The sequence below is a fragment of the Pararge aegeria genome, chromosome 16 (genome assembly GCF_905163445.1).
Source record: "Pararge aegeria chromosome 16, ilParAegt1.1, whole genome shotgun sequence".
Classification (NCBI taxonomy): Eukaryota; Metazoa; Arthropoda; class Insecta; order Lepidoptera; family Nymphalidae; genus Pararge; species Pararge aegeria.
Window position 1 is genome coordinate 16,855,688 of NC_053195.1, and position 23,206 is coordinate 16,878,893.

At 35.3% G+C, this 23,206-nt stretch overlaps 2 protein-coding genes across 2 annotated transcripts; one reads left to right on the forward strand and one right to left on the reverse strand.

The window, feature by feature from the left end:
- Positions 1 to 1,178: 1,178 nt before the first annotated feature.
- Positions 1,179 to 12,917, reverse strand: LOC120630358 (disks large-associated protein 5). Its single transcript, XM_039899565.1, has 9 exons — positions 12,835 to 12,917; positions 12,622 to 12,716; positions 11,079 to 12,333; positions 9,937 to 10,076; positions 7,699 to 7,857; positions 6,321 to 6,495; positions 4,342 to 4,505; positions 3,378 to 3,449; positions 1,179 to 3,236 (listed from the first exon to the last, which is right to left on the reverse strand). The coding sequence occupies exons 1-9, from the start codon at positions 12,836 to 12,838 to the stop codon at positions 2,679 to 2,681; spliced, it is 2,622 nt and encodes an 873-aa protein (XP_039755499.1). The 5' UTR covers positions 12,839 to 12,917; the 3' UTR covers positions 1,179 to 2,678.
- Positions 12,918 to 13,299: 382 nt separating this feature from the next.
- Positions 13,300 to 20,868, forward strand: LOC120630678 (diphosphoinositol polyphosphate phosphohydrolase 2). The gene is made up of 3 exons (XM_039899947.1): positions 13,300 to 13,721; positions 13,797 to 13,952; positions 15,448 to 20,868. The coding sequence occupies exons 1-3, from the start codon at positions 13,623 to 13,625 to the stop codon at positions 15,667 to 15,669; spliced, it is 477 nt and encodes a 158-aa protein (XP_039755881.1). The 5' UTR covers positions 13,300 to 13,622; the 3' UTR covers positions 15,670 to 20,868.
- Positions 20,869 to 23,206: the final 2,338 nt, after the last annotated feature.

Here is a 23,206-nt window from a genome sequence, read left to right on the forward strand (position 1 = left end):
CCCCTGTGTACTCGTGTAGTGTTCTCTCCGGAGAACCCATTTGCCGTTGGGACTTTGTGATAAAAGTCACCATCCGCTCTTAAACCATCTCTCCTATGTGCCCAGCTACACTAGTGTACAGCCAGCCTTGCAGCAGGGCTAGCACCGGCAGGAGACAAAAATTATATCCCCCCTGACATAGGATACATTTAACGTATCCACCTGCTAAAGCGCGGGAACATGGAATAGAAGTTTATCTTTTCCCACAGCTTTATCAACTACCACACAAGTGGAATTAGTAGTTGAAAGAACTGTGGGAGAATATAAATTTGTTCCTTTTCCCCGGGGTTATTATTGTCTTCTGTCCATGCTAGCCGTGCTGTAGTGGAACGTTAATAGGCTGCGGATGATGATGAACAAGTCCTCTACTTTCCTATTCCACTATTACCATCCAGCCCCTTCCAGCAGCGTAGTCCAATATCCGCGTGGGGCTGACAATTTGGCTCCGTGCTAAATAGGGCAGCGGTGCTAGCCGGCGGCGTCTTATCACACGAGTTGGCGGCCGGCCGGCGATTCGTTCGCGAAAAAACGGATATCGAATTATGGTTATTGCTATTTAGATGCGATCTGACCATCCAACTTTATTATTGTATTTTTTCTGGCATGGAATATCACGTTATTCCAATAGCATTCCCGTCTTCTGGAATAATTTGACCATTCGGCTATGTCCTGGCTTTGAACAAAATGCCTTCAACTCTCGAGTGAATGGACGATTTTAAAAAATGAAATCAACGCATGTATCTATGCAGCGGCATTGCTTTACGTAAAAAAATGTTTAAATCTTTATTACTCTACTTAGAAAAGTTATTAAAATTATTACTTTTTTCGCGCTTAATTTATTTAATACCAATCGTATAACCCGCCAAGGCGTGGCAGAACACCGCGCGATCTAATGTGTATCCATAGCCAATGACCCAAGAAATGGCATGTCAGTCCTTGGCAAGCTAGTTGTCCTGCTAAGTTTCTAGAATAAGTAAGGCTGGCGGACGGCCCAGTCCGAAGAAGATCAATCGCCGAAGCGGCACCAGACCTATTGGCACTATTTGGCACTCCCTACGAAAGACCTACTTATGTCTAGCAGTGGAGGTTTTAGATGACATGATGATGATTATGATATGATACCAATAAAAAACGTATAATACATGTAGTATTTTCTTTTATTAAAAAAATAACATAATTCGCAATTATAATAAGGCACATCACACGCTCAAATTAAATGGTTGTACTCAACATACACAATTTGCTATATCTATTAGTTTCAGCTGAAGCAGAGTCGAGCTGAGCGAAGATTATATATTACCGGAAACCAGGAATATACCTAACAGATTATGGGGTATATGACAAGTGATAATCTTATCACAATATCAGTCTTTCATAAAAAAATGTATAAAAGCCTTCAATCAACAATATACTAGAAGTGCCCATGAAAAACAAGATTTCTCCGAAGAATTGTACACCAATTTACATTCAGGTTCACTGAATGGCCGTGAAACACAATTTTACATAAATCTATTTAAATAAATCGACAAGTGTAGAAACTAGTGCGATGTCAGTTCTTCCCAAGTCGCCACTCAGCTCAAAGAAACGCACCCTCGCGTACAATATTATACTATCATTTTTATTAATTACAACATTATCGCTAGTGTGTAAATCGCAAAAATATTTCAACCAATCACAACGCAACTTATTTACGCGCGAAAAATCTCAATCATCCGCTATTGGGTGTTGCGTATTGTATTTCACATCTTAACGTTTACGCAACAAGGTCTATATTTCATTAGAGTTACTTCTTTCTAGACTAACGGATATTGTCGATGTAACTTTTAAAAGTGGTAGTACCTACAACCAACCTACTTATATAACATTATTTGTTTTTTTTTTATAACTAAACATTCTTGGTCAACTTGATAAAAATATTAAAAGTTACAAATTTCTTGTCCTTGTTCCTTTATAATAAGCAATAAAAATAATATTTTAATATTATTAATATAAAGTAACAGGGTTACTTTATTTTTTAAATGGCAGCATCGCTTGGTCATTAGTTTTCTTACTTTTTTTTATCTTAAAAAAACTTTTTAGTACAATTTAGTGAATTTAAAAGATTAATCATATTTCGATATAACGATTTCAAAATATTTCAAGAGTAATAAATCATTTTTAAGCACATATTTATTTCTGTTTCACAAACATACCTTTCTGTTTCAAAAACGATTTAAAAATATTTCAAGAATAATAAATCATTTTAAGCACATGTTTTTTTTCTGTTTCATTTTTGAAATACATACTTTTCATTAAAAGGTAAGAAAATGCTTCATCGACACATATATTCAGACTTTTGTCTTAAGTATTATAAAAAACTGTCCTCAGAGATAGTAGGATAAATAAAGAAAGCGCTCGATAAAAGAAAGTTAATAGTATAGATTTACAAATTTAAACGTTCTAATTAAACTTTAGTGGCCAGATCGGATTGGTTCTAAAGGATAACTTGTATTTCACAAACATTAGAATGACCTCCTCAGCTTCCAACCATCTCTTTATCTATTTATGCAATAAAATAAATAACAATAAAAGTATGCCTCTATATGGCCATACTTTGAGATTACACTCAAAAATATTCACAGTAAATGTCAAAATATCGTTCAAACTCGTCTCCTGGACCTTGTAGTGGATGGAGTCACAGGTAACTTCACTTCATTAACTTCTACCAAGGTCTTCTTCCTTCTAGAAGAACGAGCAATATCCAAGTTTTCACTGGCCGGGGTTTGTATGGTCTTCCTCCTACTTCTGGTCATCACTGGAGTAGTTTCTTCTACGGCGTCTTGACGTTCCAATTTCAATTTCCTTCTAGAAGTACGTCTGTTCTCCTTTCCTTCTTCAACCTTATCTGCGTCCATGGATACGGAACTGTCCAGGCGACTCGGTGAACTCGCAGATATTTTTAACTTCTCTAGCTTCTCAGAGTTTAAAGTTACAGAGTTCTGGGAAATATCAGTAGTATCCAAATTTTCTGATTTCTGGGCATCGGATAGAACAATATCTTCTTCAGTTTGAGTGGAGTCTGCATTAATGTCATTGTCGGGGAACAATTTAAATGAAATCTTGCTAGATGCTTTAGTAGCAGTATTGTTATTCGACTTCAATATACTCTTCCCCGGGGTCGCGCCATAGTTTATGGGAGTTAGTGGCACGACACTTGCCTATAACAATTAATAAAAATCAAACTCTAACATTAAAAAAAATATAATCCTTATTACTAGCTTCTTGCTCTCATTGTTGGAAGTGAGATAATAAAAAATCCTATTTATAACAGGCAAGAGTCAAATACAAGGATGGTCTACCTCAAATGGCGAAGAGTCTTCGCTGTCCATGTGTTTGCCAATGGAGGAGGCCCGCAGCATCGCAATGGAGCTCTGTTATGAAAATATAAAGTTAAACATGGTTGGATCACAAAATAATAATAACAATTTATAATAGGCTGGAGTGGTTTTTTTTTTTATAAATTTTGAATAGTGTTATTTATTTTTCTTTTATAATTTCACTGTTGAAAATTTCAAAAATAAGTATTTAAATAAATGATAGATAGAAATAAGAATAATAACAACGTTTATTTCGTTCTGATAAAATTCCATAGCTTGTAACAATTGTCTTATTAACTATTTAAATTAAAATTGGCAAAACATATCTCCTAATCCGAGCACTTGGTATATGAGTGTGTACCAAACCAGTGCTCGATAACGGGATTTTCCCATTTTTTGCTTAATAATTTTAAAATTCTGTTGGAGCTTCCGCACAACCTGCTCATCATTGATAAAAGTATAGCATTTATAAATAGTACTAAAGAAGTTTTCCGTAATCTTATATCATCAAATACAATATTTAAGCGTTTCTTTGTTTCTGTCATCATGCCTATAGTGAATTGTCAACATCTCCTGGGGAGTATAGCAAATTAGGCGTAATGTATTCATTGTATATAGGCAAACGATTAGGCGTTGTCGTACGATACCGTGTAATAAAAAACTGTTCAACTCCCTGAGCCAACAAAATATTTTCTATGGAAAGAAAATTCGTCATGATAGGAGATGAAGATGAATGAGATAGAGTACATTACACATCGCCATCTAGCCCCAAAATAAGCGTAGCTTGTGTAATGGGTACTAAGATGACTAATTAATATTTTCATGAATAGTGTATTTTAATTATATACATAAATACTTATAATATACAGGTAAAGACCCAGACACTAAAAAACATTCAATGCAAACATTTGCGCGGTGTGTGATTTGCTTTTTTTTTTAATGATACCTTTTTAGACGAGGCCTTCTTGGCTTCGCTGGACAGCACGCTCTTTAGCAGGCTCGGCTTGGCGGCGGGCGTGGCGGGCGACTTGACCGGCGACTGCACGCAGAAGAAGCCCGCCTCGAAGGTCTTGGTGTTGGGCTGCTGGGCTCTCTTTGCCCGCCGGGCCGCTGCGGACGAATTGTAGAAATAAATGATAAATCAATAAATGTACTACGACAATACACACATCGCCATCCAGACCCGATGTAAGCGTAGCTTGTGTTATGGGTACTAAGATGACTGAAGAATATTTTTATAAATAACTAGCGTACCCAGCCCGCTTCGCCGGGCTAGATTTTGCTTTGTTTTATTAAAACAATAAACTTACATCATTAAATTTTTAATTTAAGTCTCATAATATATTAAATCATTTATTTATCTCCGTATTCATTCTCTTCTATTCTCTTCTCGAGCGGGTGAAGTTCTACACCCACCCATGTACACCAAACAATAGAATATAATCATAGAAAATAAAAGCTGTATTTGGCAGTTTGACAGTTCAAAAATAGGAGTGCTCCGATCGTCAACAAACTTTACAGGATTATTCGCCAGGTCAATCCGGAGACTCCCTGAAAGTTTCATTGAAATCGGTCCAGCCGTTTCGGAGCCTATACGGAACATACCCACACACTTTCTCTTTTATATTTATAGATATATGTACATACATAGTCACTCAGCGGGCGATGGAGAGAGCTATGCTAGGAGTATCTCTACGTTTTCAAATCAGAAATGAGATCCGTGGCAGATCTAGAGTTACCGACATAGCTCAGCGAGTCGCGAGGCTGAAGTGGCAATGGACGGGGCATATAGCTCGGAGAACCGATGAACCTTGGGGTCCTAAAAGCCGGAATGGCGACCCCGCACCGGTAAACGCAGCGTAGGTCGGCCCCCAACGAAGTGGACAAACGACATCAGGCGAATCGCTGGGGGCCGCTGGAAGCAAGCGGCCCAGGACCGTGAATTGCGGAACTCCCTACAAAAGACCTATGTCCAGCAGTGGACGTCAATTGGTTGAATTGTTCATGAAGATGACGATGACACTGAAACATTAATGTTCATCACACAAACATTTATCCAGTTGTTGGAATTGAACCCGAGGCCGTGGACTCGAAAGCAGGGTCGCTGCCTATTGCGCCAATCGACCGTCGGCAGTATATTACTGCTGCGGTCAGCATAAGATGTATTTATGGAAGAACGTGTAAAAATACGTAAGTTCAGCAATGCCTAGTTGTGGCGATGACTTGTATAGACATTTTTTCAAACATATCTTCACTAGAACTCATTTTGCCAAGGGGTGGTATGATATAATGGCGCAGTGACACGGCCTTACAAAGGGGTGGTATGATATAATGGCGCAGTGATAAGAGCTAGCGAAGGAGTGGTATGATGTAATGAAGCAGTGGTACGACCTAGCGAGGAGGTGGTATGATGTAATGAAGTAGTGGAACGACCTAGCGAGGTAGTGGTATGATGTATTGAAGCAGTGGTACGACCTAGCGAGGAGGTGGTATAATGTGAAGACGCAGTGGTCCGACCTAGCGAGGGGGTGGTATGATATAATGATGCAATGGTACGACCTAGAGAGGGGGGCTACAGTGGTTTTAGTTATTTATTTAATTTTTTATTGAAAATCGATTTGTACGGCAATATACTAATAATATACTGTGACAATACATACATCGCCACCTAGCTCCAAAGTAAGCGTAGCTTGTGTTATGGGGATAGCTTGCGAATATTTTTATGAATATAATACACATAAATACTTATAATTTACATATAAACACCCAGACACTGAAAAACATTCATGCTCATCACACAAACATTTTCCAGTTGTTGGAATTGAACCCACGGCGGTGGACTCGGAAAGCAGGGTCGCTGTCCACTGCGCCAGTCGGCCGTCTAATATCAAAATCGGCAATATGAAGTTAGGTGAATAAAGTTACCAGCAATGACGTCCTTCAAGTGGTTACTGGCTGCGAGCCGAGAGGCGCGGACGGGCGGTTTTGGTTGTGGCGGCTTTTTCTTCTGTGGCCCCGCGGCCGCCACGGGTTGCTCGTCCAGCCAGCCGCGGGCGCGAGACTGTTCCAACTTCTTGAACCGCATGTCCACGTCTTCAACCTGCGAACATCATCAACAATAAAAAAAGCGAAAGGTGCAGAAGTCATTTGTGGGACTGAGTATACGCTTTTATAATATGATTCCTAAGGTAATTTTGGACCTACCAATGCATAAGTTTAAAGAATGTGTTAAAACACATTTATTACAGCGAGGTTATTATACAATTGATGAATTTCTTAATGACAAGGTTGCTTGGAAGCATCCGGCTCCGCTTTCATCTCTCACAAGATAGAAAAATGAATTTTGAAATGTAAAATGTAAATTGTTGATGTTGGAAAAGAGCAACTGGTGAGTTTCTTGCGGGCTTCTTCTCGGTAGAATCTGCCTTCCGAACCAGTGGTAGAGTCACTACACACAGACAGACTTGACGTTTCAAAAGTGCTTATATTAGGCCTAATTGAAATAAATGAATTTTGAATGTTGAAATTTTTTTTTTGAACATCCTCACACTAAAATAGAGAAATCCTATTATAACGCTAAGGATTATTTTAACGATAAAATAGCTTGGGTGTGAATTGCTCTAACTTGATAGCGTAATATAAATTTACTGTGAGATGGTGATAACAAAAAAAAATAAAAATTTAAGCTAAGTTTGTTGTGGGCTCTTCTTAGACCAGGGCGCGTTTGGAACCCTTGCAGCTTTAGGTTTAAGTTCGCGAACGAAGTTATCACCATCAACTTACAATTATGTAAACATATTATACGTATGAACGCTTCATAAGTGCCTGTGATAGGCCTACATGAATAAAAAAGTTTTGAATTTGAATTTGAATATCCGAATCCCAAAAATGTTTTAATGTGCAATATGAAGCATATAAACCATACATGTCTCTATAAATCAGTCGCTTTCTTGATCGTGAAGCATATTGCGTTACATCTAGTTTAAAATCACAACGTTTCTAATTTCCCTTCCATAAATATTATAACACAAAGCAATACAATATAACTCCGTAGTGCGCGGTTTTTTTTTTCGTTTTTGGCATAATTTTAAAATTAATTTATCAAGGAGATGCAAATATTGACACAAATAAAAATTCATCAACAACATCAACACACTCATACTAAAACTTACTCATACGCAGGCGCAAACACGTATATTCTATCTCATTCTCTCGTCGGCTGAATCCTATACATTTTTGTATTCGTGTCTCTTACCTGGCGTTTTTTCCGTTGCATCCGGTTCGAGATTCAAAAAATACAAACCTGCATGAACACCATGTCCCAGAAGCCCTGCAGGTCTCCGCGGGTCACGAGCGCCTGCCCCGCCTCGGGCCGCTCGCAGCGCCGCACCAGCGACGCGAACTGCTGCATCTTCTGCGACATCAGCAGCCGCGCCTGCCCCACCGCCGCCAACACGGCCTCCTGCACACATTCCCGCTGTAGCCACACTACCATCTACTAGTCTTGGGCCTGACCGGTCACCACAGACCTCCTGCACGGACCACATGCAACACTGTACCACCATCTTCTAGTCTTGGGCCTGACCGGTCACCACAGAGCTCTTATGAAAATTAAGCTTAATTTGCTATACTGCGCGAACAGCAGCAGAATCTGTATGGTGTAATTTATAATTACTTCAATCCGTATACTCTACACCAAACAGATCCTCGGCAATGTACCCTCTACGTACGTATGAATAATAATTGTTAACACAATTATTATTCATTGTAAAGTAAACATCTCCTGAGGATGCTCCGGTTTCGGAGCGAAACGTGCGTAGAGGTAGTAGTAAGTATATGGATTGAAGTAATTAAAAATTACACCATACAGATTATGCTGCTGTTCGTGGAGTATAGCAAATTAAGCTTAATTTTCATAATACATTATGGATTTCCGCAAAGTAACGCCTGCTTCTATCCAATACCACAGAGCTCAATTTAGTTCATAATCCACGGATGAACTAGTTCGCTCTATCAGTTCATTAGTTCTTTTTTTGAAATAATTTAGTAAGAACAATAAATTATATAGGAATTCTTAAAAAGCATGAATCTCAAAAATTTGTTATGGCACCTAAGATTTTATATCTTTATTTATTTTTTATTTAAACATCTTTACGTACCTAGTATAAATGAGAAATTAAAAATATACTTTAAAAAAAAAAAAAGGCAAACGGCGACCTTATCACTAAAAGTGATCTCTGCCAGGTAACCTTAACGATAGAAAGATGAGAGACGGGAAATCGCAATTACAATAAACAATACATAAATTCACACATTAAAGTACATACTACTAATAACTAATATAATAAATTTTTAAAAGAGAAAAATAATATATATATATACCGATAAACCCGATTGGGTTTTTGTTAAAGAATAAAAAAAATATATTTTTCTTTAAATAAATAATAACCCAACACATCCCGTGCTGGGATTCGCTATCACCGTTACAAATTAAAATAGACCTAATTAGCCTATGTTTAGGGTCGCAAATCGTGTGGCCTTAGTACAGGATTTGCTAGCTTGCACTAGAGTCGTTTTCGAGAAAGGAAATACATGAACATCGGAGTAAAATGGATCTTACTCGTACTGAAAAAGAAGTACAGGATTTGCGACTCTAAAACCAACCAATTTATCATCCAATCATCCGATCCAATTTACTTTACACAGAGTTTGCTATGCGAAAGCGACTCCTCGTTAGCAAGAGAGCAGCAAGAGAGAGAGAGAGAGAAAAAAAAAAGTTTGAGCTCTGTTTGCGTGCAAGAGAGCAAAATCTTGTACTTCTGATTGTTGTTTTACAAAACGTTCTGTAAAAAGCATGAGCTTAAGAATTGCATGAAAATTTGAGCTGTAATACAATTCAAATAAGATCAATTTTATTCTGATGTTCAAGTATTTCTATACTTCAAAACAACCATCAAAACCAACATTGACGTCCCACTTCAGGGCACGGGTCTCCTCTCAGAGCGCCTAAGTAACTTATCCAATAAGTAAACGTAGTTCGAAAATCTCATACTTCGCACTCAGCATGAGAAGGGTTTAAGCTGTATTCTAAAAAGTTATTAGCTGTATTCTATAAACAAAAACAACAAGGAAGTAGGAACTACTAGTAATATAAATATAACACAACTATTTGTTAAAACAAATCATGAATTAGACAAAAAAACATTTTGAAATGTATAGGATGTGGGTTTTGAAAATGTGTATGATTATTTGAATGATGGCATTATGATATTGTTCAAATAATAATCAAGCAGATATTTCGAAATTGCAGTTTATAACTTTAATGTTATTCAGTTGTATAGATAAAGATTCATAGATTGAGTCAAAATCTAATTATTCTTTCATATATGCCCATACTTTGATGCATACGCTACATAAAAAATGATAGTTAGATGATGGCAATAACTACATTTCTGACTTTAAAACTAAAGCTAAGAGGGTTCCAAACATACTACAAGAGGGGTGATTCTTTTTGTTATTATAATTGAAATAGTTAACTAACCTGAACTTCATCTGGTAACACTGTCTGTTCGTTAATTTTGTCCCAAGTGTCGCACATCTCTGACATCCTCTTGATCTCAGAATCCAGCTGTTTTCTGAAGTGATCCACACTCATATCACATGCATCGTCATCCAGTAATCCTGGAAAAGTAAAAACATCTTTTCACATTTCACTGTATATACCTAGGTTAGTGAGATATGAGAGATTAACTCCTCAGATCCAACTGACCTAAGTATATCAATCAATGAAATCTTTATTCAGTTTAGGCTATAGTTACAGCACTTATAAGCATCATACATTGTTTATAATAATAATATCAATCAATAATTAAAATAAAGTCAAGTTGTTACAGCCTTAAAATTAGATGTAATATTATCCCTACTATCCCTATCCCTACTAATATTATAAATGTCAATGTAAGTTTGTTTGTTACGCTTTCACGCAAAAACTACTTAACCAATCCTCATGAACTTTGTACACATATTTTTGGAAGTGTTTGAAGTACTATAGGATACTTTTTATCCGGACATTAAGCTCGATTCCTTTGGGAGAGGGGATTAAAGTGTTTGACGATCTTACCAATGCAAATATAAAATGCATATCAAAAAATGTACACCACAGCTCCGACAAATTATAACCAATTTAAATTATTATTTTTGTACTATAGAGGTTATAATATGTGTTTAATTTTGCCCAAACTTTGTGTAGATCTGATGAATGTGGTTGGACATAAACACTCCTCAGCGGACAGCAGCAAACCCCTCATTTAAGGCTTAGCAATACTGAATACTTTAAATTTTTTTAGAACTACAACTAAATTGAATGCCACATCAAAAAACAAAATCAACCACAGACAAAGTCACGGGCAACAGCTAGTATGTAAATAAAATGAAGTATAGTATATACAACAAATCATTTGCAAGATCACATTGTAGCTGGTTAGTATTAACACACTGTTTAAGAGTTAAATTTCAAACCACTTCATTCATAGAACAACAAAAACGAAAGCCACAATCTTCTAAGATATAGTCCACTATCATTAACATATCAGTAACATAACAGAGATAAATAAGTCTCAATTTTTTTGTGATTTGATCACAATACTCACTTAAAGAAGTAAATGCAAACAACTATACTCTTACCCTCATCTATCTTTTTCTTCATCTCCTTCCTCGCATTCTCCTTCCCTCTGGATAAATAAACACGAGGGCTTATCTTCTTCGCCTCCTCGGTAATCTGTTGAGGTGTCATAGGTGCATCTGTAGACTTTGGGGACCGCAGCCTTTCTTCTGAACTTGATTCACTTTTCGGTACTGGATTCTTAGGTGTAAAGGTGATGAAATCTTGCATAGTATTATTGGGTTTGTTTGGTGTGTTCATATTTTTAGTGGATCTTCTTGGATTTTTAGGTGTAGATGGAGGAGGTTTTGCAACATCTGTTTCCATACTAGATACGTAATTAGATAGATTAATAAGATTTTCAGTATTTACAGATGTGTTTAGGGTTTCTTTCATTCTTACTAAAGCTATTTTTAAAGTCTTTTGTGTATTTGGTGGATTCTCAACCTCTGATTCTGTACTAGTAGAAGAATTCAACTTGTTACATTTATCAGTATTAGCAGATATATTTTTATTTTCTTTTTTTGTAGAGTTAATCGATTTTCTTTCTTTTACTGATTTATTAGACTTTGTAATGCTTTTAACTTTAGGCACCAAAATTTCTTTTTCATATGAGTCAGAACCACTTGATGAACTATTTTTTGGTTTTAATTTAGTCCCATTTGTATCTGACATTGGTTTTCTTATGGTTTTCTTTGGTACAGGATTTTTTCTCAGATTTAAATCTTTTGTACTTGAAGCAGCATTTGTGTTTTCAGATAACTTAGTTCTGCTTCGTAAGCTCCTCAACACTGGCTTTGGTGCATTTTTTGGACTTTTTATTTTTTGATTTTTAAGAGGCCCAGCGTTTTCCCCCTCAAAAGCAGATAAAGACGGCATAGGTAGATCTTTTAGAACTGGATTAAAAGCAGCATTCTTGGGTGCAAATTTAAATGCATTTTGTATTTCTCTTTCATTACTGGTGACCTTATTTCTTGTTGACTGTGACCTAGTCACCCTTCCTGATGAACTGGGTCGAGAAAATGAAGGTGGAGGTTCAAATTTTAAAGTATGCTTCGGTACACCTGTTAGAAATGGCTTTCTTTTCTGAGCATTGGCCTCAGTTTTCTTCTTTTCCTTTTCAACTTTCCATTTCTGTAACTGCATCATTCTCTGTTCCACTTTGCTTAGTGGGGCTCGTACTGGTGTCTCACATTTTGGTAAATTTCTAAAATTATCGAAATTTGTTAACCTAGTCCACCTTTTGTTCTTTATATTAGTCTCCAAGCGTTTTTTTACCTGGAAATAGTTAGTTATAGACAAATAAAACCACCACTCAAAATTGTTTAGTAATTGCTTAGTAATAAAAGTCAAACAATCAAAGGTTGAACGCATCAAAACAGACCTAACAGGCAATAAACAGCATAATTTAAAAAATTTAAAACGCAAGTTAGGTGAGGTCTACGTTCGGGGACGAATGACCAGTAAGTAAATTAATGCCCCTATAGGAACAATTAATGATCGCATTCAAGCAAACGTTAGCAGTGTTATTCTTAATTCATAAAAAGAGTGAATGAAATACAATACCCCGCCAGCTACGCTTATGAATTGTGTAGGTTTCACTTTATGTTTATTCTCATGTGTCTGCATCCGCAACAAATCACTGAAGTTGAAGCTTTTATCTGAAATATATTCAGTATGCATTTTGGTAGGCTTCTTCTTTTACCTTGATTTATCTATATGTCAACCAATTAAAACTAATGATGTCTTATCTAAATCAAACTATTTCATATTTCTTACCCATTTCTTATTTGCTTGAACCTGGAAAAAAAAGAAAAGAAACAACTAAAAAGTAGAAACACTAGAAACCAAATAAAATTCAAATTAACTGTCACTAGACCACAAACACAACAAACTTCGTGCCATAGATAAAATATTGCACATAGGTAGTCAAAACAAAACATCGATTAAAATAGCTATGCTTGGTACCAAAGCTTTGTACTCATGACAGTAGTAAATCAACGGTTGGCAGATATTGATTAAAAAATTAGGAAATTAAAAAGTATTCTATTCATTTTAAAGCCTTAATTATGGTCATATGTCGTATGCATTAAGTTAATGAACAATTATGGTTTTGAACACTTCTTATGAGTTAAATTCCAACATACAAATTTACAATGCTTGTATACTCATTGTACAAATCAATGATATAGTGGCAATAATATTTGTAGCTTCCGGCTGTCAGCTGATAATAGACTCGTCGTAATTTGCTTTCCAAAACCTATTTCGATTTTCCCATCGAAAACGTCAGGCACCATTCAACATGGGCTTGAAATACGCTATCAAAAGCTAGTTATAGCTGAAATATTGCTCTAATTGTAGTGTTATTGTTACTTTAGTTTCGTTTTATATGTACATTGTGTAACTCATAAATTAATCGAAAATGGATACGTATATCTTAGGATACTTCGGTTATGGCGTTTGTTGATCACTAAATAATTTCGTTCGGTTGATAGTTATCTTTCAATTTGATGTCTGTTTTTCGTTTCTAATCGTATCTTTTGTTCGTGTTTACGTGTTTAGTGAAGATGGTGAAGGAGAAGCCTAATTCTATAAGGATTTACGATGAAGAGGGTTTCAGACGGCGTGCCGCTTGTATATGCGTGCGATCGGAAGCCGAAACTGAGGTTAGCACTTTACTCTCATGTATGTAACTGTTTGTTTATGCTTGTTGCGGGTGCTAAGATGCCTTTTGTGCTCAGGTGTTGCTCGTGACGTCTTCCCGACGGCCTGACAACTGGATAGTGCCGGGTGGGGGCGTGGAGCCCGAAGAAGAGCCGTCGGTCACCGCTATGCGTGAGGTGCTGGAGGAGGCAGGCGTCATCGGCAAGCTGGGCAGGTGCCTCGGGGTGTTTGAGGTGAGTGCTACAAGACATAACCTCTCAGAGAAAGAGAACATGATGACAGACAATAACATGTTGATGTAATCAACTGATTTTATTTATCAACTCCACTTTACAAGCCAGCCTGATACTGGCTTACTAACTTCTTCAAACTTAATCAAATTAAATGAAAAATTCATTCATTAAACTAGTCTTTAGTAAAATGGTCATCTTAGAAATATTTATAATACAACAATGTTTACAATAAAGGTAGCCCTACATAGATTTGAGTAATTGAGATAGCTGTACATGTTTTTAGAATTCTATTTAGACCACCTGCAGTTTTATAATTAAAAGATGTATATAACTTATTATTTATGTATATACAAATACTGTGATTAATTAAAATCAAATAGGTTAATATGAATTTAATGACATTGAATAATGAAAGAATTTAAGACAACAAATAAGATATTAGTTGTATAATATGTTTCACTAAAGATGTGACCCCATTAGTCATATAATTTATGACTGACTGTTGGCTAACTGACTCCTTAGCTGCAAATTATATAATGGAAAAATACAGTAAGCTGCAAACCACTTGCTTAAAAGTTCTGCAATATAACATGTCATTGATGTTTTATTTTTACATGTCCTCCATATACTGCTTATAAAATTACTTAAATTTCTAGTCATCAGTAGCCTATAACTACTGCTGCTGTACTAAAGGCCACCCCCAATAGTATGGTTTGCTTATCAAGATGCTGCTGTCAAGAGTCTAAAAACCCCTACAATGACATCCATCCTGCAGTGGAAACCATTTTTAATGATGTGTGTAACTAAAGATTGTCTGGAAGAGGTTTTCTAAATAATAAGACCACCGTTTTTTATTGTAAATCATGCAATAGTTTCTAGGATAGGTAATTAAATAAAACAAAGTAAAATTAATGTTATAATTTGTAATTATGTTGGCAGCTTATGAAAGTGTGTTGTGCCACTAATCTCTCAGTAAAAGGTTTGTAGGTTGATTTTATAGATTTAAACACTAAGTTAATTGCTTTCTGTCACTAAGCAATAATCTTTCTTGCTAGTGTTATTTTTATTGGATTTTTAGAACTGTGAGGTTGATGAAACATTTAATAAAAGTAGGTGAAGACTATTTTTAATCTTTGTGTTGATTGAAAGTTTGAGTTGGGAAGATCTCTTCCCATCTATTTAACCTTCTAGTACAATTCTTGGAAAGGAAAACTGGTCTCCTCTTTGTAGGTGGAAAGCTACTTTTCTGCGCATAATGGTAATGGTGACATCAGTTCTCAGTCTTTTCCTACTAGTTTTAGTACTTACTTATTGGATGTGAAACTGTGCCACCTGATTTTGAGCATTTTGATGCCTGGTATACATTTTGAATGCTTGAAGTTGGTTTGCTCGCTTCCTTTTTTTAAAACCCACGTTTCACATCCAAAGAAAAAAAAATAACGACTATTATAAAGTCACACAAAAATGTTGATTACAGTAACGTGTTCTGTTCCAGAACCGGGAGCACAAGCACCGCACAGAGGTATACGTGATGACGGTGACGCAAGAGCTCGCGGAGTGGGAGGACTCGCGGCTGATGGGGCGCAAGCGGCAGTGGTTCAGCATCGACGACGCGCTGGCCCAGCTGGCGCTGCACAAGCCCATCCAGCGGCACTACCTGCAGCAACTCAAGCGCTCCAAGCAGAAGCCGGGCGGCGCTGACGAGCCCGGCAGCTAAGCGGTCCCCCGCAGTTTTGTTTCACTTGCGTTTAGTGCCACTGTTGTCCGAGTCCACCACAGACCTCTACACCACTGGACAGGCTGTCAATTTGTCTCAGTTTCAATAGGCATGATGACTCATTTTGAAAAACTACCCTATGCCCTAAAATACCAGTAGATAGTAACTCAAACATGGAAAACTGACTGGAAACTCCTTAGGACCAAGCAAACATTGGCCAATATCTGGCTATTTAGGAACAATTACTTCAATTGGTCCTGTCCCTGAAATATCATTACCAGAAGGTTATTGGTTTTAAAAATGTGGGGAAACCTATCGGTACACACAGTCAATATTTTTAACCAATACTTAAACTGTTCAATACTTGCTGGCAATATTATTCTCAATATGCAGAATATTGACGTGTGACGATGGGACTTCATTGGGAAGTTTATTAGTTTATCGTAAAACGTGAATCATATATATCATTAAATAAATGCAATATTTGAGAGATTCTCTGTTACTGTCATCATGCCTATAGATCTCCATTCTCGCGCTGTACATGTGACGCTGCAATACGAGTATCCTAAAACTAGTCATGTGGGGTTGGCACAGGATTTCTTCAAATTTAGAGGCATTGTTATTTTGGTTGCCATATGACTATTCGAGGAACTAAAATTAGAATTACGAAAACAGAACATATATTATTAGTTCCTGGACACTCTACTGTCACTCGTTTATGGACAGCCAGTTCAGTGTCAGTGGAATTGTCCCATTATAAACGTCAGAATTTCTTACTTTTGCTCTATAAGCGCTAATGTGTGCGGGCGAGATGAATTACATTTTTTTTGTGACCAGATAACTTAGACGATAGTGGTGCTATAGTCCCTTTTTAACGTGCTTGTCATTGTTTTACCAATGTAATACTGTTGTATAGAATATTTGAGTATTCATTTGACATGTAAAAGGCATTGCGCAAACAGACAATTTGATATCTATCTATCATTGAATACAATCAGTACTAGTTCAATACCTGCGCAGATAGTGTTCAACTGATTGCATAGATACATAGACACTGACAATGTCCAGTTGTATACACACAGGGGCCATAGTGATGATAGTTTTTGTCCTATCCTTTGTGGACTACTGGACTAACAAATGTATCAGTCTGAATCTTGCAGAGACACGTAAATGAAATAAATTTCAAAATTATGTTCAGTGTATTCAAATACTTAATGAATACCTGTAAATGTAATAAACGCATAGATTTCTTTGAAAACGAGAGCTGGAGTACTTAGGTTATTAAAAGCAATACATTGAACTAAAGAATCTAATAAATAGGACAGTTTATAGATCAACTGTTTGATTAACCTACTAAAAAAAGTTAAGGCATCTTTTTACTGAGCTGTTTTCACAGTTATACCTAAAGCATGCTGAAGGAAAAGAAAGTCAAGTGGACTTTCTATTCTTTGTAGTCCACGTTACTCTAGACACCTAGCATGCCACTCAGCTTGTCAAAGACTAACTGGCAATTCCAGATAGGTCCTGTTCAGCTCAAGATGAGATTTCAATAAGGATTTAAAAAACTATTGTAATGCAATGATCGCAAGTAATTTTCGGTTCATTGTAGACTTCTTTTCTCCATCTCGAAAGGTTTGCATCGCACCTGAGTCATATTTATTTGGGACCACTGAAGGCGTAAGCTAAAAAATATTTCTCCGTTTTCGTAGAACTAAAAAATTGGAAATTTGATAAAAAAAAATATGTTCGAAATACCTATGTTTTTAAGGGTGTTGCTTATAATATTACAACGTTAATATTTATCTCTCTATTTCGTCCTTTCGTTCCTTTCCCATTTTGAAATAATATAATTAGGAAAAACGTTTTGCTCCAAGTGCTCATTATTTTGTCATAGGTCACAGATAATATAAGTTTCAATACCCAGTTTCAGTTGTGACGTACAATTAAATCGATTGCATTCTATAGATACTTTAACAAAATGATGCTCGTTATCACAATCAAATATTTCAATAGCCGCCAAACTTTGTGGTCGCACTGAAGTGAACATGCGCGTAGTCCCAGGGCGTTAAAAAAGAATAATCTGCAAACTTTTTGGCCGCCTTCTGTGTAAATTTAGTAAGCAAAAAAATATAATCCTGTAAGCAATTCGGCAAAATTGAAACTTCTGAAGAGTAGACTACGAGAGATTGAGCTGTTTATTGAGCATCTGGCTCTGGAGTATAAGGATAAATGTAATCTTTATTATTTTTATCAATAATTTAATATTTTAATTTTAAACCATTGAAACAAAATGTGTAATATTTCCCTATCTCATTCTCTCCCATGTATTTGTTTTTGTATCTATATCGTGACGCATTTTCGTTTCATCGAGTTACAAATCATAACGATTCTAAAGAAGTTTCACTTTGAAAAGATTGTAGAATACTGTACCTCTATACGACAGCGAAACATGATGTAGAACAATAATCGACAAGTGAAATGTTAAAAAGCGACAAGCTATTTGAAGTGGACAATAGGCTAAGATCAGAATAAACGCACTGCGTCTTGTAGGCTTTAGACCTGTGCAGTGCCGTCTTTTGCTCGGTCCTGATATCAGTGGGTATTTTAATTTCAACCTTGGAAGTTCAATCTAATTTTGTTACAGTACTACCTCGGGTTAAGAGCTAGACAAAGAACTTTTATAAGTTACAACAATATACCCGTGCAGATGTAACATTTGTTGGCATCAAAATATTTTAACCAATCATTTACACGCGAAAAACATCTTCATACGCCATTGGTTGTTGTTGATTGGGCGTGCGCTGCTCGACGATTTCACATATCGTTGTGAATTGTATCTCAAATCTAAACATACGTCCGTATGTTACCCTGTATTTCATTGTAATTTATTAATCATTTTAGTCTTCAGATTACTGCACCAACAACAAATATTGTCGATGTAACTTATTTACGTGTTAATTCTGTACAATTAAGGCAAAAAAAAAACATATTTTAAATACAATTTCGATTCTATTCCCATGGTTTATCAACGGCAAGTAAGGACTAAAAATTATAGTGCTGTAGTCATGTTCTATTTTTTGAATTTTATAGCTTTTTTTTTTAAGTTACCTTGAAAAAATGGTTTAACCAACTAAAGCATAATTTTTTATTCTTTTTATATTTGAATAACTTTTCGCCACGCTCGTCACGACTTCTAACTTGATTTTTAGAAGGCCCTAAGCATGGATTAGGTTTACAATGAATTCGACCATCTCTTCTATAGAATAGATTATTTATATAAATAATTGAAACGTTCCGAAAAACCAAGCGTTCTCTCTAAATGCTGAGATAAGAATTCATTTATTTAATAAGCCTATACAACTCTCATGCAATATTTAAATATTAATGCAATATCAATATTTTATTATGATTTCTTTGGTTTTAAAGACATTCCTGACTTTTAGTTTGTTTTTATAATACCAAATTACGAATGTGCATTTAACCGCTAAGATAATTTTTCATCCTTCGCAGAAACCAATAGAGATTTATTATAAGAATGTTAAATGAAAATAAATGATTTAAATAATAACTTTAAAAATTGTTTGTCGCTCAAGCCATAAATATAATGGCACTTCTATACTTTGCATACACATTTGACAAACATTTATTAATACAGTCGACACAGATAAATAAAATAACTTAGTTATTTCTGGTAATCGATTTTTAATTCATAGATAGTACCTAAAATTGGTTGCGCTTCTAGGGTTAAAAAAAATACCCAATTGACTATTTTATCCAGGTCTTTTATAGAATGGTGACTTACCTTTAAAACATGATATTGGTATGTTTATTTATTATGATCCTCTGATTAAATTTGATTTAAAATATTAAGATACCTTTATAGAAATACTAATTTGCTACCATATTACGTTAAGGACAGGACAGTGGACTGATTGGCGTACTAGATAATTAAAAAAAAGCTTAATTGTCGATGACGTTAGATTAATAATGGACTTTTATTTCGGAAAGCCGGTTCGATTTTTAATAGTAAGACAGATTAATGGTAATAAATTAATACACCTATCTAATTTAAACAATAAAGCAAAAAAAAAACGTTCACTATCGGTGCTAATTTAGTTCTCCAAACTTGAAACTAGACTTAATAAAAAAGCCTTTACTTAATGCGTATACCAGCTGGTTAATTTAGCTTAGGATCTATTAAGTATATTTATTCAACACTATTAATAAACCCGAACAGTTATGAATAACATAATGGCGTCAATAAAGTCGCCAATCAGTCTAGGCACAGCTTGTTAAGGTGCTATGTTCACGCGTCTTATCTATTTAAGGAATTGAGAGTAACTTAATGTGAGTGAATTTGCATGTGTCCTTGCTAATACCAAGAACTTGCTAGAACATCTTAGAGGTTATACAGTTCAGAACTGTCGACTGTTACAAAACACCCGTACACACGCTTCACCATTTTGCCGTATAATATGTGAGTACGTTGATTTCTGAACTGTATGGTTTCTAAGCTCTCGGTATAGACAAGATTAAAAAAAAGAAATCAAGCGATTGAAACCGTGCCTCTATCGTTATATAATATAAGGAAATATAACAACTGGTTAACTGTATCAAAAAATTTATAATTTGTTTTTAATTTCTTATTACGAAATGTCAAGTTTATGGATAGTTTTAAGCTCTGGCTGCACAGAACCGGTTTCGTGCCGATTTGATTTGATACATTGATTCCTGCTACAAACTTTATTAAAAATACTCTATTTGAATTGTTTTGTATCGACCAGAAAGCCTCGTTAACGTTTCTGTGTCAACAGAGCTTAAATAAACGATGCATCTTAAATAAATATGTGTTGAATGTATTTTAACGTAATTTAATGCTTACAGACATATTGCTCTCTCGCTCACACAAACGAGTCAGTAAATCAAGCAAGCGACAGAAAAGATAGTCTAACCATATTAGTAGGCCACTTATGACATGACGCTGTATTGACGACTTAGCTACGTATGTACGATAATTCCTACATTTATTTAAAAAAGGTTATTATTAATTACCAACTGCCATCTCCTGTAAAGGTTTTGGAACAGATTGGTAAATAGAAAATAGGAAGATGTAACAGTGGCCTACCAAAATTGCTATTCCGTAATAAGGAATCGATTCGAAATCTTAAAGGCTTTTGAAATATTTTACCAAAAAAAAAACAAAAACAATGAATTCACGCGAATTCAAGTAATTCCAATGTATGAAAATCGAATACTAGAAAAACTTTTAGTTTCAATTGAGCAAAATGATTTCTAACAATGTGCTAAGTATACCAAATTTTAATGTGATGAAACGACTCAGGAATTTAGATCTGTTAAACGTTCGGCAGGTGATTACTTATCTCGCGACAGGCTTGCGACAGACGTAAATCTTGTAATCACTGCTGTCAAACGTCACTTTCAATACAATAAATAAACAAATGTGACGTTTGACAGCAGTGATTGCAAGATTTACGTCTATCGCAAGCATGTGGCGAGATACGTAATACCCCTGCGGGTTAAAGGTTAAATAACAGATAGCGCCCATAACTTATCTATGAAGTGTTAACACGAGGATTTAAATTTAGAATCGACTGGCTTCATTTTGTAAAACACAGTTAGGACTTCAGATGTTCATTGAACCATTGCTTGTGACGTTCTTCAACAATTCATAGATAAGTTATGTCCGTTTTCACTTCTCTTTCATGGTCAATTATTTGCGACATAGCAATACAAACGAGTCTGTCTTTAAAAATGAGCGAAATGAGCCGGCACCCAATCAAAATCTATGGATAACTTTTACATTATTTTTACTGTTTTTTTACGATGCACGTTAAAGTGTTATTAATAATCCACTAGAGGTATCTGACTTTAATATTTCACCGGTTTTAAAGAACAAAAATAGTGTTGTGACATAAATAGATATCAAACTTACTCATTAACTTCACTTCACTTCACTTTAAATACAATAACTGCATAGTTAACAATTAATTCTTAAAATAAATCAAGCTGTATAACAATGAATTATTAACACCTAGATATAATTTATATTTAAAATTATTATTAATGTTAGGTATGTTCCCATAAACTTAATTTGTACTGACAATTAGAAAAGCACTATTCACCGGTCAGCAGCCGGTATAGCACCGGTCAGATAACTCCAGTGCATTAATTATTACGATCGCACTTTAGATGATTACTATTGTAATAAAACAATATTTTTTTTTTTACTAAAGGCTCTGTGGCGGATGCTTGTCCACGCCGCTAGATGGTGCTCAAAGACTTATCTCTAACAAAGCTTCGTTTAGTATCGGATATCCAACTGTAAAAAACTGAACATGTATTAGGACAATTAAAATACTTTTTAAGTTTGAATTTTTAATTACAATTAGAAATATTGCAATAAATTTTATCGACTGTGCTATAAATTTGTAATACAGTAAGCTAGTTGTTTTTATTTTTAACTAGTTTTAGTTCTAGCTTCTAGCCATTTCAATTAACAGTTTAAGAATAATAATTGATGTACTATAATGATTAAGGACCATTTATCTATGGAATGCAACAATACCAGATTTTTTTTTTTTCAATGTTTATTTAGCCATCAATTTCGGTTGGCACTTTAGAAACGTTTCTGAACGCATATAAAACTTGGACATGTTGTAAGCGGCAGTCATAAGAGAGTAAGACGGTACTGCAAATTCTCTATTGCTTTGTTGTCTGTACACCTGCTTGGCAATGGCGGACAACTTTACTGTAATCGCTAGATACACGTAACTTTTAACATCCCTCTTCTATGCCTCTTTCATTTCTATTTTACGTTTATTTTTATACATATTGCGGTTATGAAATAAGTAAATGTTAATTTAATTTTGTTAGCATTAAAGCGAAAAGACATTCAATCTCTATATTTTTTATTTTACTTACTAAATTAATTTGATCAGTTTTTTTACTATAATTCCTGAATGAGTTTTAAAGAATAAATTTTATATTGCTCTTCTGTAAGGGGTTTCGTTTTTACATTACCTACTTCCAATCCTTAACTAAGTATATAACGTTACGTACAAGGCAAGTGTAATGACACTTGCCTTGTACGTAACGTTATTTCAAACCTCTTTTGTTTTCATAGTTGATTTGTGTTTTTAGTACAAAAGACCATACATTAATAAACTAAATATTTAAAATAAGGGTAAGTCATCATTATAGTCACAGAAGGCACTTATTAGGAATGGTTTATAATTTCCTAAATGCTTTTCGCGTGTCCACCCGCTTTAACTAACGTATCGCAATCTTAAACGAGAACTTTGAAAAACACTATGGGCCTAAGGAAGATGTCTGTGTCGATGAAACGCAGGTCCCATTCAGAGGCCGTATAATCTTTAGGCAATATAATAAGAGCAAAAGACACAAGTATGGAATGAAATTATTTAAACTATGTACAATACCAGGCTATACATGCAAATTGCAATTGTATGCAGGTAAAAATAACGAGGTTTTAAATACCTCACCCACAAAAGTTGTG